The 12,913-nt window shown below is 32.6% G+C and overlaps 2 protein-coding genes across 2 annotated transcripts; one reads left to right on the top strand and one right to left on the bottom strand.

Annotated features, from left to right (window-relative positions):
- Window positions 1-2,417: 2,417 nt before the first annotated feature.
- Window positions 2,418-4,383, bottom strand: LOC106397869 (uncharacterized protein At3g28850-like). The gene has a single exon (XM_022709701.2). The coding sequence runs from the start codon at window positions 3,848-3,850 to the stop codon at window positions 2,591-2,593; it is 1,260 nt and encodes a 419-aa protein (XP_022565422.2). The 5' UTR covers window positions 3,851-4,383; the 3' UTR covers window positions 2,418-2,590.
- Window positions 4,384-9,391: 5,008 nt separating this feature from the next.
- Window positions 9,392-11,655, top strand: LOC106397989 (cell wall protein DAN4). The gene is made up of 3 exons (XM_013838603.3): window positions 9,392-9,820; window positions 9,978-10,952; window positions 11,068-11,655. The coding sequence occupies exons 1-3, from the start codon at window positions 9,473-9,475 to the stop codon at window positions 11,404-11,406; spliced, it is 1,662 nt and encodes a 553-aa protein (XP_013694057.1). The 5' UTR covers window positions 9,392-9,472; the 3' UTR covers window positions 11,407-11,655.
- Window positions 11,656-12,913: the final 1,258 nt, after the last annotated feature.

Here is a 12,913-nt window from a genome sequence, read left to right as displayed (position 1 = left end):
ATAGCAATTAGCAATAGCAGTAGCACTGTAGCAGTATGCTATAGAAGGAGTATGCTGCAAAAGCTGTATGCTTTTGCTAAATTGTTTAATAGGATGATTGGTAGAGCAGTATGAGTATGCTATTTAAAATTATTATAAAAATTAATATATAATATATAATATATTTATTTTTAATGAATATATTTCTAATATATATAAAAATATATTAACATATAAAATTAATAAGATATAAAATTAATTTATTTTATTTAATAAGTTAAAAATTATGTTTATATCGAAAAAATATTATTTTAAAATAAATTTTATAATTAAAATATCTATTTTTAAAAATAACATTCCACATTTGAAGTAAATTAAATTATATAAATTAAATTATATTTTAAATGTGAAATACTATTTAAAAATATTTTTATTTTCAATTAATTTTAAAAATCAAAAATTTTATTTCTGGATATAAAAATAATTTTATGATATTATTAAATAAAATAAATGAATTAATTATATATTTTCTTTAATTTTATAAATTATAAATACAAATGCTCTTTTAAAAGCTTCATTTGAGAGCATTGGCCACAGAGCATTGGCCAGAGAGCATTTGGAGAGCATTAGCATTTAGTAAATGTTTCTATAAATGCTTTTCTAACAATTGTTGATTGAATAATGTAGAGCATAGTGCTAATGCTAATGCTCTACCAATCAAGGCCTATATCAAAATGAGTGGTTGAAAAACGTAATCCAAAAAGCTGATGTGGTAAAGTTAAAAAATATTTATTTTTACTATAAAGTATCAAATAGAAAATAACAAATATATTACAATTATACCATTAAAGTAATAAATTATATATTTCTAAATAATAATGAAAATTAAATAGACCAAAAAATAATTTAAAATTATTGTTCACTGTCCTAAAATATTGACAAAAACTTCAAATACATAAATTATTATTTGTAACATAATAATACATATTTTATTATTTTAATATAAAATTATAGTTTGCAAACAAAAGCAACTTAAATAATTGTTCTAAGCATAAGAAATGCTCATAATATTTTTTTTATGGAAAATAGCTATTTACAATATATAGTTAAAGTTTACTGAAAAACAGTTAAATAAAAGCAGATGATATATATATATATATATATTAAACACCACAATGGACATGGTTTAAAGGCAGATGATTAAGGAAGCAATATACAGATTTAAGAGACGATAGAAGATTACCTATTACCTATGTAACCAAATTATTTATGACTGTAATTTTTAAAACTGTTGTTATCAGTTTTTTTAGGCATGGACATGCACAACGGTTAGTCTTTTCTTCCGTCTTTCATAATAAAATATTAAACAAAAATAAAAATATGAAAAATTAAAAAAGAGAAGCAAGAGGACTGTATTTTCTCTGAGACTAGATAAGAGACTAGAGTCTCTTATATAAGAAACTCTGGACACAACTATCATTTTTAAAACTGTTGTTATCAGTTTTTTTAGGCATGTACATGCACAACGGTTAGTCTTTTCTTTTGTTTTTTATAATAAAATATTAAACAAAAATAAAATATGAAAAATTAGAAAAGAGAAGTAAGAGGGCTGTATTTTGTAAATGTCAAAATAAGAGAGTTTTTTTTTAACGCTGATTTATTATGATATTATGAGAAAGATTAAAAAATAAAAGTGTTAGGAGAGTTTTTTTTTTTTTTGAACACGGGAGAGTTTACCGATGATGATACACCCATGGCCCTAAAAATTTGTCTAGTTAATTCATAACGGGCTAAGTTGTAGACGGTCTGGGCCGAGTAGAAAAGCTAATTAATTAACAATCCAATTAAAGTACAAGCTAAAGAAAGCAAAACACACTCACCAAAAACAAGAAAAGACTTGAGCACCTAAGCTTAAACTGAACTAGCAAGACGAATGGCAAACCGCAGTGGTCAAACTAATCTACAGCTCGCATTAAGAGACCTTGGCTAATCCATGAGGCCGGACTCGGTAGAAATCTGCTTGCTCAGAGCTCGTCTCCATGTACCTTTGAGTTATCAAAAATACTAGGATAAACGAATCATGTCTGAAATATTCAAAATTCCGTTATATGATTAAAGTTTTCATCTTGGACCTGACTACTAAAATCAGCCTTCTGCTTGATCCTCGGATCTTCACAACTTAACAATCTACCTTAAACAAACATACCTACATTTTGTTTTCAACTATGCTTTATGAATGATGACTATTATTCAAACATAGCATATAAGAGTTTGACATATTGACAAAAGAAAAAGCACAAGAACTTGACTTTTGAAAGATTCTTATTTTTCTCCGGTCCGGTCATATTTTGTAAGCTGACTTTTCTTCCTCTACTCCCACTACCTTTTCAAATATATGAGTCCAACGACATGTAAAGCATGAATGAAACTTCAAAGAATAAACAACAATTTACACTTGAAAATATAACTCTTTTCTTCTTTTTTTCACAATAAAAAACCTCTTTATGTACAACAAAATCTGTAGAGGCATGAAAACCCACAAGCGACTCAAAACTCCAATGTAGTAAAACAAACAAAAACAAGATTAATGTTTTCCCTTTTTTGTGTATGTTCAAACACAACAAAGAGGACATCTAATGAGTCCATTCTCATTACAATCAGGACATGTTTGAAACCCATACTCTCTTCCTTCCTTTACACTCTCATCATCATCATCTTCTTCATCTTCATCTTCATAGTACACTTTGCAACTCCCTGAACACGTCTCACAAGGCACAAACCTTACATCTCCACAAGCCTCACATTCTACCCCATTACCATCTCTGTTTTCTTCCACCCTCTCGCATCCTTGTAGAAGCTTCTCAAGCTTCCCATCTTCATTCAACTTCCTAATCTCCTCAGCTCCGCCGAGATACTTCCTCCCCAAGAAAACTCTAGGCAATGTGATCCCAACACCATTGCTAAATTTATCACCTAGCAGCTCCTTCAGCTCATCTTTAAAACCCGAATGCATCGATACATCTCGCTCATCCACTCTAATCCCAAGGCTTTTCAGTATAACTCTAACATCACAGCTTTCTTCATATGTCTTCCTTATACCTCTAAGGCTTGTGAAGTAGAGTATCACTTTGTCTTTACCAACAGCTTCCTCCTCTTCATCTTCTTCATCAGAGAACTCAAACTGTGGGTTTAGTTTCAAATCATGAACCGAAATGTGGAAAGGATGATTAGAAGGGAGTTCTTGGAGAGACTTCCTGAACGAAGAAATGATCTCTGGATCGAAATCGTCGAGCCCTTCTTCCTCCTCCATCTGAAGCCACAATGGCTTTAGATCACAATTCGACTTTGTACGTTCACAATCACCACCACGAGCAAGTTCAAAGGAGAAGCTGCTAACGTGGTTTGGTGAACGAAGTCCATCTTCAAGCCCATCCATCATCTCCCAAGTATTGATCGTCTCCGGCTCTCCCGGAGGCGTCAAGATAGGAGTCTTGGGCACAATCTTGGGGATCTTCCCGCTCATCATACTTGACCATACTTTAGCTTCCATGAGCTTAGCCTGCATTTCCAAACTCGACCTCTCCTTGTCTGGCCTCTCTCTGACTTCCTTAGGACCAAACCCATCTCCCGTTTGGTCGGCGACAAGCTTCCCGCTGAAGTCTAGCAAGTCTTTGTGGTCTTGTCCGAAAGAGTAGTCGCAGAGCTTGAGAGATCCGAAGCTGGAGGAGCTGAGAGGGACCATGTGGGGGCTATCGTCGGAGCGTTGCGATGGGTGGCGAACAGATTTGCTTCGCTGAATGTCTACCGGAGAATATCCTCTCCGGCAATGGATGCATTTCTTACGGTGGTGCTTCGAGCTCGCACAGCCCATGATGATCGTTAAAACAGATTTTTTTTTTTAAAAAAAGAGATTTTCTTTTTGTTTTTGGGAATGAAAATTGAAATAATGAGATTTGGAGACAAGGGTTTGGTGAAATCAATGAGATATATCGAGATTTGCGTAAAAAAAGGACGAAAGAGAGATCGTAACGAATTACCAGCAAAGAATGGTGAAAAAAACAGAGACGAAACAGAGGACGAAAACAGAGGATTAGAACAAAACAGAGACAAAACAGAGGACCAAAACAGAGGATTATTTATTCTTGTGAGGACCAACCAGGGATGATTATTAAAGCTAGGAGGACAAGATCATCATCGAGATTCTTCTTCTGGTTCGTATTCAGCCTCGTTGTCTGGTTTCCAAAATCTCTCTTCCTGAAAAGTCGCAGAAAGAATGTCGCGTTTTAGAAAATGATTCAAGAATTTTTCAGAAATGTTTCATTCTTTATAAAGTCTACAGAAACTTCTTTTGCCATTTGGTAGTAATTTCTTTGCATTGACTCCTTCTAGCTTGTAGTCGTCCCCTTTGAAGGGGCGTGAGGGAGGCAACTTTTCGGATATAACTTTTTTTAAACGATTTCTTAAAATAAGGAATAGTTTTTTATGGCCTTTTGTTTAATTTCATTGTCTTTTTCTTGTATAGAGAATTTATTTTCTATGAACTTTTATTTATTAGTTCATTCTACTAACCAAACATGATTTCATTCTATACAGAATGATAATTTTACTATTTTGAAAGAATCAAAAGAATTGTTGGTAAGCTTTACATTGTTACGAAAACAAATTAGTTTATACTAAATATATTAAACATATAAAGCTATTTTGAAAGGTTTAAAAAAAAAAATCAGTGCAATTTAATATTTTATTTCTTATATCAATTAGAAATTTCCGGATGCCAAATTTTTTTATTGAAATTTCCACACTCACCTTCATATTTCCATGTATATGATTTTTGTTATTAAATATCTTTTGATTTACATTAAAATATTTCAAAATACTAGAACAAAAAAAAACACATTGATTTTTAATATATAGTATTAGGAAGCATAAAAATGTAAACCTGAATTTTCATCATTGTCTATGACATTTCGTATGTTTATGATATTCATATTATTGTTTACTATTAGAATTAGTCAAATTTAAAATTTAGTAGTAGCCAGTTATTCCACAATTTGGATATTACAAGATAAACATATTATGGTTGATAACTTAAATTTAGTATAAAAGTAAAAATTCAAAAGTGATGTAACTTCAAAGCAGTAATAAAATGATAATGGCAAATGTGAAAAACAGCATTGCATAACTATAAGTACTTTTAAGTTACAAAAAAAAATTCAAGTACTTTTATGGGTAATGGATCAAAGTTACTGTCACTGATAAAATGTTTTCTGCCTATTCAGGAACCTATTTCTTACTAAAATTCGAAGTTTGGTTACTTTTAACAATACCTGCCCACTCTAAAGATCCTAAGGTGGACACAATGGTTACATGGATTTGAAACTATTCGTATAGGCTGGCTGATTCAAGTCACGTTACAGACTCCAAATAATATCTATGTCCGCTTGTATCAATCTAGATTCTCGTGATTGACTGTTAGCATAACCTAAATGCCTAATAAAAATGGCCTAAATAACTACAGTGTAATCTTCCCACTATGTATAAACAAAAACATTAAATTAAAACTCGAAACTTGCAAGTCGATGTACAATTCAAACATGACGGAAAACAGAATATATATACGAATATATGTGCCGGTCTTGGGCAAAGCCTAACGAAACATTGGCCTTATGCCCCCAAAAATTTTGGCAAAAATTATATTGAAAAAATCTCTCAAAAATTTTTTTTTACACCCCCAAATTTACCAAAAAAAATTTTTAGCTGGAATTTTTTAAAAACCGCCTATAGCCCCCTAAATCTCAGGGCCGACCCTGTATATGTGTGTGTAAATGTATGGTTTGACTGGTTATAAAACAGAAAAGAGGATTTTATCATAAACAAATGAGGTTTGATATTAAAGAAACACAAAGGTGGAGGTCTATGTTGTCATACTTGCTCCGTCTGATTGTGTGAAATTGTGAACATGATGGTAACTCAATAGGTGCATGCAGCATGTACTAGTGCTATGTAAAAACATCCCAATGTCTCTCTTTTTTTAATAACTTTGATGGATTACTTTTTAGGGCGAGATTTTTGACTTAATAAAAGAAATATGATTTGTATGATGAAACACATGTTTATGGTTGAGATATTAATTTAACATTTAGTTTTTTTTTGGGTGAAATTTCTGATAAAGTTGTTTTTAATGTTGAGAGTTTAAGCCTTTGTTCTTGATTTTGTTAATTTTTTGAGACTATAATTTGTTTTTCTCAGTCTTTCGTGTCTTCTGATTTTCACTATACTAAATTAAAAAAAAAAGCAAGAAAGAATTTCGCCACGCGTATTCGTAGACTCAACAATAACATTTTTAACCCAACTTCCATTATATTATGTTCAATTTTTGATAACTCATGTAATGATGTGTATCAGTGTTAACTATAAGTTCTAGTCTTAGGAAATTTCAGGATTTTCTTAAGAATCCGTGATGCAAAATAGCATGGTTAATCCACGGGCACAAAGGCACGAACTAAGTAAGTAACAAAAATAAATAAAGCTTAGTAGTTCGTACTATCCAAACTAAAACCAAGTTCCACTAACTTTTTCGTATATTTCATATTGCTTTCAAACACAGATGTAAGCCCAAGTATTAGCCTTAATTTCAGAAATAGTGCATTAGTTACATGTATTGCACTCTCCAAATATTTTTTTGCTGCAGCTATACGAAAACGACAACAATTGTTCTCCCCAAGTTTAGCCTGGCATTAAAAATGGACTTATTCTTGGGTTAACCCCCTAGGGTGAGGTTCACCAACCAATAGAATTGTGTTATTTCATATTATATATCTTTTAAAAAAGAAAACAAAATATTGTCAAATTATATTATCTTTTTAAAATTAAAAGGTAAAAAGAAATAAATAAAAAATAATAGTAATTACAAAAAAAAAAAATTTTAACGTCGTCAGCAAAACATTAAACCCTAAATCCTAAACCCTAAACCCTTGGGTAAACCCTAAACTCTAGGATAAATCTTAAACTCTAGGATAAATCTTAAACTCTAAATCAAAATCACTAAACACTAAAACATTCAAAGGTTTAAGGTTTAGGATTTAGGGTTTAGAGTTTTAGGGTTTAGTGTTTTTATTTAGAGTTTAAGATTTATCCAATGGTTTATGATTTACCCAAGGATTTAGGGTTTACCCAAGGATTTAGGGTTTACCCAAGGGTTTAGATTTATCCAAGAGTTTATGGTTTAGGGATTATGATATAGGGTTTAGTATTTTGCTGACGACGTTAAAATTTTTTTTTAATTTTTTTTTCTGTAGCTGCTATTTTTTTTTTACTTTTTTTTATTTTAAAAACATAATATAACTTGATAATATTTTGTTTCTTTTTTTAAAAGATATCGAATTTAAAATAATGAAATTCTATTGGCTGGGGTTCACAAGAATAACTCTTAAAAATGCATACTTTGATTCAGCACAAAGCCGGCTATTTAATGTGATCATTTTCTTAATGCTAATAAAGTTGTATAAAGGCTAAATGTCTTGAATTTACTATTGAAGACAAGCCCAAAGCATAGTCATAAGCCCATTGTATTGTGTTAAGCCCATGTGTTCTAGGGTTTCATTACAAGTAGTTTGAGTATAAATTGGGTCTTAAGAGAATGTGTCTTGGAACCTTGATATTAATCAAATCTGTTTGCGACTCTCCTTCTGCATCTTTTATGATATTAATCAAATCTGTTTGCGACTGGTGACAACTTACGTTTTATCTTCTTTTAGTTCTTTTGCTAATAAAGCTCATTGAGCTATGTTTATATTCAGTTCTTCTCTTCTTCATTAGCTCCTTTATGAGCATAAATAATCTTGTCTTGAAAACATTCACAGTTAACTGGTAGCTAAATTGAAAGGTAAATTAGATGCACAGTATGTGGTAATTAGTCATCAGTTTTTAAATTTAAAGTATGTGAGGTGAAAGAAAGAAATAAATATCGATCTGTTTAACCTCAGTAGGTACTAAGTAGCCAAACTAAGACTAAAAACCGAAAATCTTGGTTCTGTTTGGTTCAGAAACTCCGATTTTTTAAAAGTCACACCCTTTGTGTCTTACGCTTTCCAACGTCAACCAATATGAGCCATTAGACTTATCATTTAATCAATGATTGAATAAAAATACTTTCACGGAAATGTTTACGCCTTAAACATCAAACTAAGTGTAAGATGAATGAAGACAAAAATATTGAATAGTATGCAAATATTATCGAAAATGGGGAGTTTGGAGGGAAGGAAAGTGCGAAATGGGTTACTTAGTGGCTTAATGGTCTTCTGTCTGGTTATGTTTGGCCGTTTGGAGACATGAACTAGATGGCCTCCACTAAACCTTGTTTTAATAAACTGATTAATTCAGTTAATTATGATCATTCTTTTCATTATACACTAATATTTAGGTTATGTTCATATAAATACGTAATATATATACATATATATTTGGCATACGAGAAAATGAATGCATATTAGTATTTAATAATTCAGTTCAAACAGGCCGGCACTATTAACGACTCACCTTGGAACTTCTCTAACTATTTCTACAAGTGGGGCTCTTCTTTGTATCGATAAAATCTTTTGTTAACAGTTGATCGAAAATCAAATGGTGCGAACATAAACCTTTCACAAAATCGTTTGCACATGCATTTAAAAGCAAAAAAAAATGTAAGAAACATTAAAGTTCTGAAACATATGACGAGTAAAAGTTCTGAAGCATAAATGTTACAATACAGCTAGTTAGAAGTTTATACACAATCGTATTTAAGAGTTCATATTAATTGTATGTAATTGGATATCCTGATAGCCAGTCTAACCCGTACTCATATGATAAAAGCGGCATCCTAATCTAATAGGAGCACTAACATAACATAGCTGGAAGGTATTTACTCGTTGTTTCAATTCAAGTTACGTGCTATTTGTTATCAGAATATATACACATATTAATAAAAAAAATTTAAATGGCCTTCAGCTTAAAAAAAAGATACAACCCCGTGGGGTTAGTTTGCAACTTGCCCAGACCACCTAACAACATTTAAAGCCCAATTTAGATATACACATAGTATCACTAGTCGAAAATGTTGTAACAAGCGCATGTTGGGTGTGACTCGTGTGACGGATAAGTCAAGAGCTTAAACAAGCATGACCAAAACTTTAGCATGTATTGTTTGCACACAGTTGAACAAATCAATTTCTCAAGTATATTATAATTTGATCATTCTAAATATAGAATGAAGAGAAACGCGGACGGCAACATAAATTCATAAAAGAAAATGAAACATGAGAGAACCACTTATGCTATTATTCTCTAGCGACCTTAAAGTAATCCACAATTTTCTCCGTTTCACTTAAAATAGATTTCTCAAACCATCTATATAAACACAACTCTCCAAGAAACTCAAATCATCAAAAACTCAAAAAAAGAAAGAAAAACATTTATATAACAAAAAAAGAAAAGAAAAAAGAAAAAAACCAAAATGGCTAATAAAAACGTACTAGCATTATGTCTGATGTTTATATTAGTATCAAGTGTGATCTACGAGGCGCAAGGAACGTTCTTGTTAAAGATGTACTTGAGGAGGAAGTTTTTCAAAAAGGCAATGCAGTTTACACCTTTCGCATGCAAAGGTATGACATTTTTGTTGAACAGACTTAAAGGTGGATGTCCCGCGACTAAGGGGTTCAAGACTTTCTTTTCACTGTTCATATCTTACGTGAACTTTATCAAAACGGCAACGGTTTCGAAAACCACCGATTCTCAGCTAACAACAAAAGCCGACGGCCTCGCCAATGCTGTATCTGTATTGACTGGTGCTAGAAAAGACGTAAGTACCAATTACCATAACCCTGAGATTGTTTTCCTTTTCTTTTCTTAAGTTTTAGGAGCCATATGCAAATGTTTTACTTGCCTATGCATAAATAATATTTTTAAGTAAGTAATGAGATTCTATAATTTTCTTAATGATCTTTGTTGTGGAACAGGTGAGTAAAGATTTCAGAGAGACCATACTGTCAATGGGAAAGACATTGATTGAGCAGAAGAAAGCTGGTACGCAGCCTGTAACATATAAGCAAAGGAAAGTGTTGATCGTGGCTTTGGTGCAATGGACTAAAACAGTCGTTACAGTTGTGAAAACGGCCGTGGAGACAGCAGGAAAGACGATTGATACATCGAATCTCGGGCTTGACGTTGATGTTAATGATGTTATTGGAGGTGAAAAAGATGATGACAGCCCAACACCCACAACACCCACAACACCCGCAACACCCACAACACCCACAACACCCTCAACACCCACAACACCCACAACACCCTCAACACCCACAACACCCACAACACCAACAACACCCACAACACCCACAACACCTACACCCAGTACACCCACTACACCTACACCCACAACACCCACTACACCTACACCGAGTACACCCACTACACCTACACCCAGTACACCCACAACACCCACTACACCTACACCCAGTACACCGAGAACATCCACTACACCTACACCCAATACACCCACAACACCTACACCCAGTACACCCACCACACCCACTACACCTACACCCAGTACACCCACCTCACCCACTACACGTACACCTACTACACCGAGTACACCCACTACACCGAGTACACCCACTGGAACTACTACCAACAATGCTGCTACCAACACCAACAGTCAAACCTCACAAAGTACCACATCAACCGCATCAGCCAAACAAGTTGAGACTCAAACATCCCAAGAAGTAATGTCCTTCATCTCTGACCTAGAGAAGAAGTATGCATCAAAGACAGAACTCAACACCTTCTTTGAGACACTCAAGTCTACCATGACTGCTACTTCAAAGATCGCTAGCACAGACGAAAAAACCTTTGTTTCTGGTGTTAAAGCTGCTGCTGGGACACTATCTGAAGCGGCAGAAACTGTTACTGAAAAGTTAGGCACATCAGCAGAGGTACGTATGAAAAAAAAATATATCTATGATTCCAACTCTCATATGTCTTATTCCTTTGATTAAAATTATACTCATCTTATTTTCTTCTTCTTATTCTTCTTTGGTGGTGCACTAGTCCAAGCAAAAAATAGAATCTTCCCAACAACAGTTGATGAAGACATTCAAAGAACTAGAAGATGTTAAAACTAAAATAGTGAGTGAGAGTAAAGGCAAGACAGTGTCCTCCACACAACAGACAGAGCTTAAGCAGACGCTCACTAAATGGGAACAAGTCACCACCCAGTTTGTGGAGACTGCTGCTTCTTCTAGTTCATCTTCATCTTCCACTCAGTCTCAGCAGATTCAGCAGTCCCATCAGTCTCAACAGTCTCAGCAGTCACAGAAGACACAGCAGACACAGCAGACACAGCAGATACAACAAGGCAGTATCTTGAGGGCTCAGACTCAGACTTGAGCTACACTAATGGCAACAAATCATCAAGAAAGACAAAACTAGTACCGCCAAATTTGATAATTAGTAGCTAAGTAGATGTTTTATTTTTTGTTTCAATAAAACTAAGATCGGTATAGGCCAGGAACGTGTACCTGTAGACCGACGTATGCAAATAATAACTTTGTAAGCAATAATGCTATAGACTGTATGCTCTCTTTCTATGTTTTACATAGAGAAGTAAGCAAGACCCATTAAAGGGATTTTGAATCATTTTCTTCTTGTTCCTACATCAAATAATGTCTCCAACCAAAAACACAATGTATGCATAGTGATTCAACACATATATATATATATAGATGGTATTAAGGAGTAATGAAACTTCTTTTCTTACATATCCAAGGAGACAAAATTTGCATTTACATGCAAGCTCGCAATTATAATCTGAGCTACATTCAGAGAATCAGAGCCGTGCTCACTGAAGAAAATTTAAAGCATTGGCTTAGGGCATCATTTCATGTAAAATTTATTCATAAGACATATTTATAAAATTATTGTTTTGTATAGTCAATGGTCTATATTTTTATTTTAAATGTAAATCACTACAAATATTTTGAAGACTTCTTTTCTACAATCACAACATACTTTTAAAACTGATTAACTACAACTATGTCTACATTTATTTATTTTTGAATTTTTATTACTTTTCTGGAGTATGGTATTGTTTATTTTATGAAGTGTTATGAGTAAAGCATATTATTTTTGAATCTTAATCACTCTTAATATCCTTAGATCACCTTTTGCATATTATTATTTATTCTAAAACTGTAGAAATTTATTTGTGACTGAAAATTAATAGTATAGTATTCATATTAAATAAAATATTTTCTAAAGCCCTTTCTCAAAAAGATAGTAGTAATATTTTGTGTGTTTAGTTTTCACAAAAACATAAATAATAAGAAGTATTTTGGGTACCTTTTTCTTCAAAAATTTTATTTCACAAAAAAATAATACATTTTTGTATTATTTCATTATAAAAAAATAAACTTAGAAAAAAAGTTAGAAATGTTTATTTTATTCTGTTTATGGCATACTAAGACCAACTCCAACAAGGAGTTCTTGCTAAATTTGTAGTGAATAAAAATAAAGTAAAAAATGATAAAAAGAGAGAGAAATGCAGGAAAGGTCCTTGACAGACCACTTTTTAGAACCCATATGATACTCAAATGCCAACTATCCTTTTCTCATTGGTTTGAATTTTAAAAGAAAAATATAATGTAATTATGCAAACAAAATTTATTAAAATATTATTATTTAACCTTTTTAGGAACTCAAGTGGAGTTTTAAGCGAGAAGAGCAGCAGCAAGGCAGACGCTTAGGTGGGGAAAGCTTAAAAAATATATATTATAATAGTGGGTGGATCCCACATAAAAACTAAACATAGACTCGCAATTAGTTCGTTTTTAATTTTTTTTTTTTTTAAATCAGACAAAAACTTGAAAAAGAAAAAAAAAAAATAAGCACCCCATTA

Source organism: Brassica napus, chromosome C9 (assembly GCF_020379485.1).
Source record: "Brassica napus cultivar Da-Ae chromosome C9, Da-Ae, whole genome shotgun sequence".
NCBI classification, from domain to species: domain Eukaryota; kingdom Viridiplantae; phylum Streptophyta; class Magnoliopsida; order Brassicales; family Brassicaceae; genus Brassica; species Brassica napus.
The sequence above is the reverse complement of the archived record's forward strand: the minus strand, read 5'-3'. Positions and strand labels throughout refer to the sequence as shown.

Coding starts and splice junctions, on each gene's coding strand:
- LOC106397869 (XM_022709701.2), bottom strand. CDS start 3,850: ATGGGCTGTGCGAGCTCGAAGCACCACCGTAAGAAATGCATCCATTGC.
- LOC106397989 (XM_013838603.3), top strand. CDS start 9,473: ATGGCTAATAAAAACGTACTAGCATTATGTCTGATGTTTATATTAGTA. Junction 9,821..9,977: donor TGACTGGTGCTAGAAAAGAC/GTAAGTACCAAT, acceptor GTTGTGGAACAG/GTGAGTAAAGATTTCAGAGA. Junction 10,953..11,067: donor AGTTAGGCACATCAGCAGAG/GTACGTATGAAA, acceptor GTGGTGCACTAG/TCCAAGCAAAAAATAGAATC.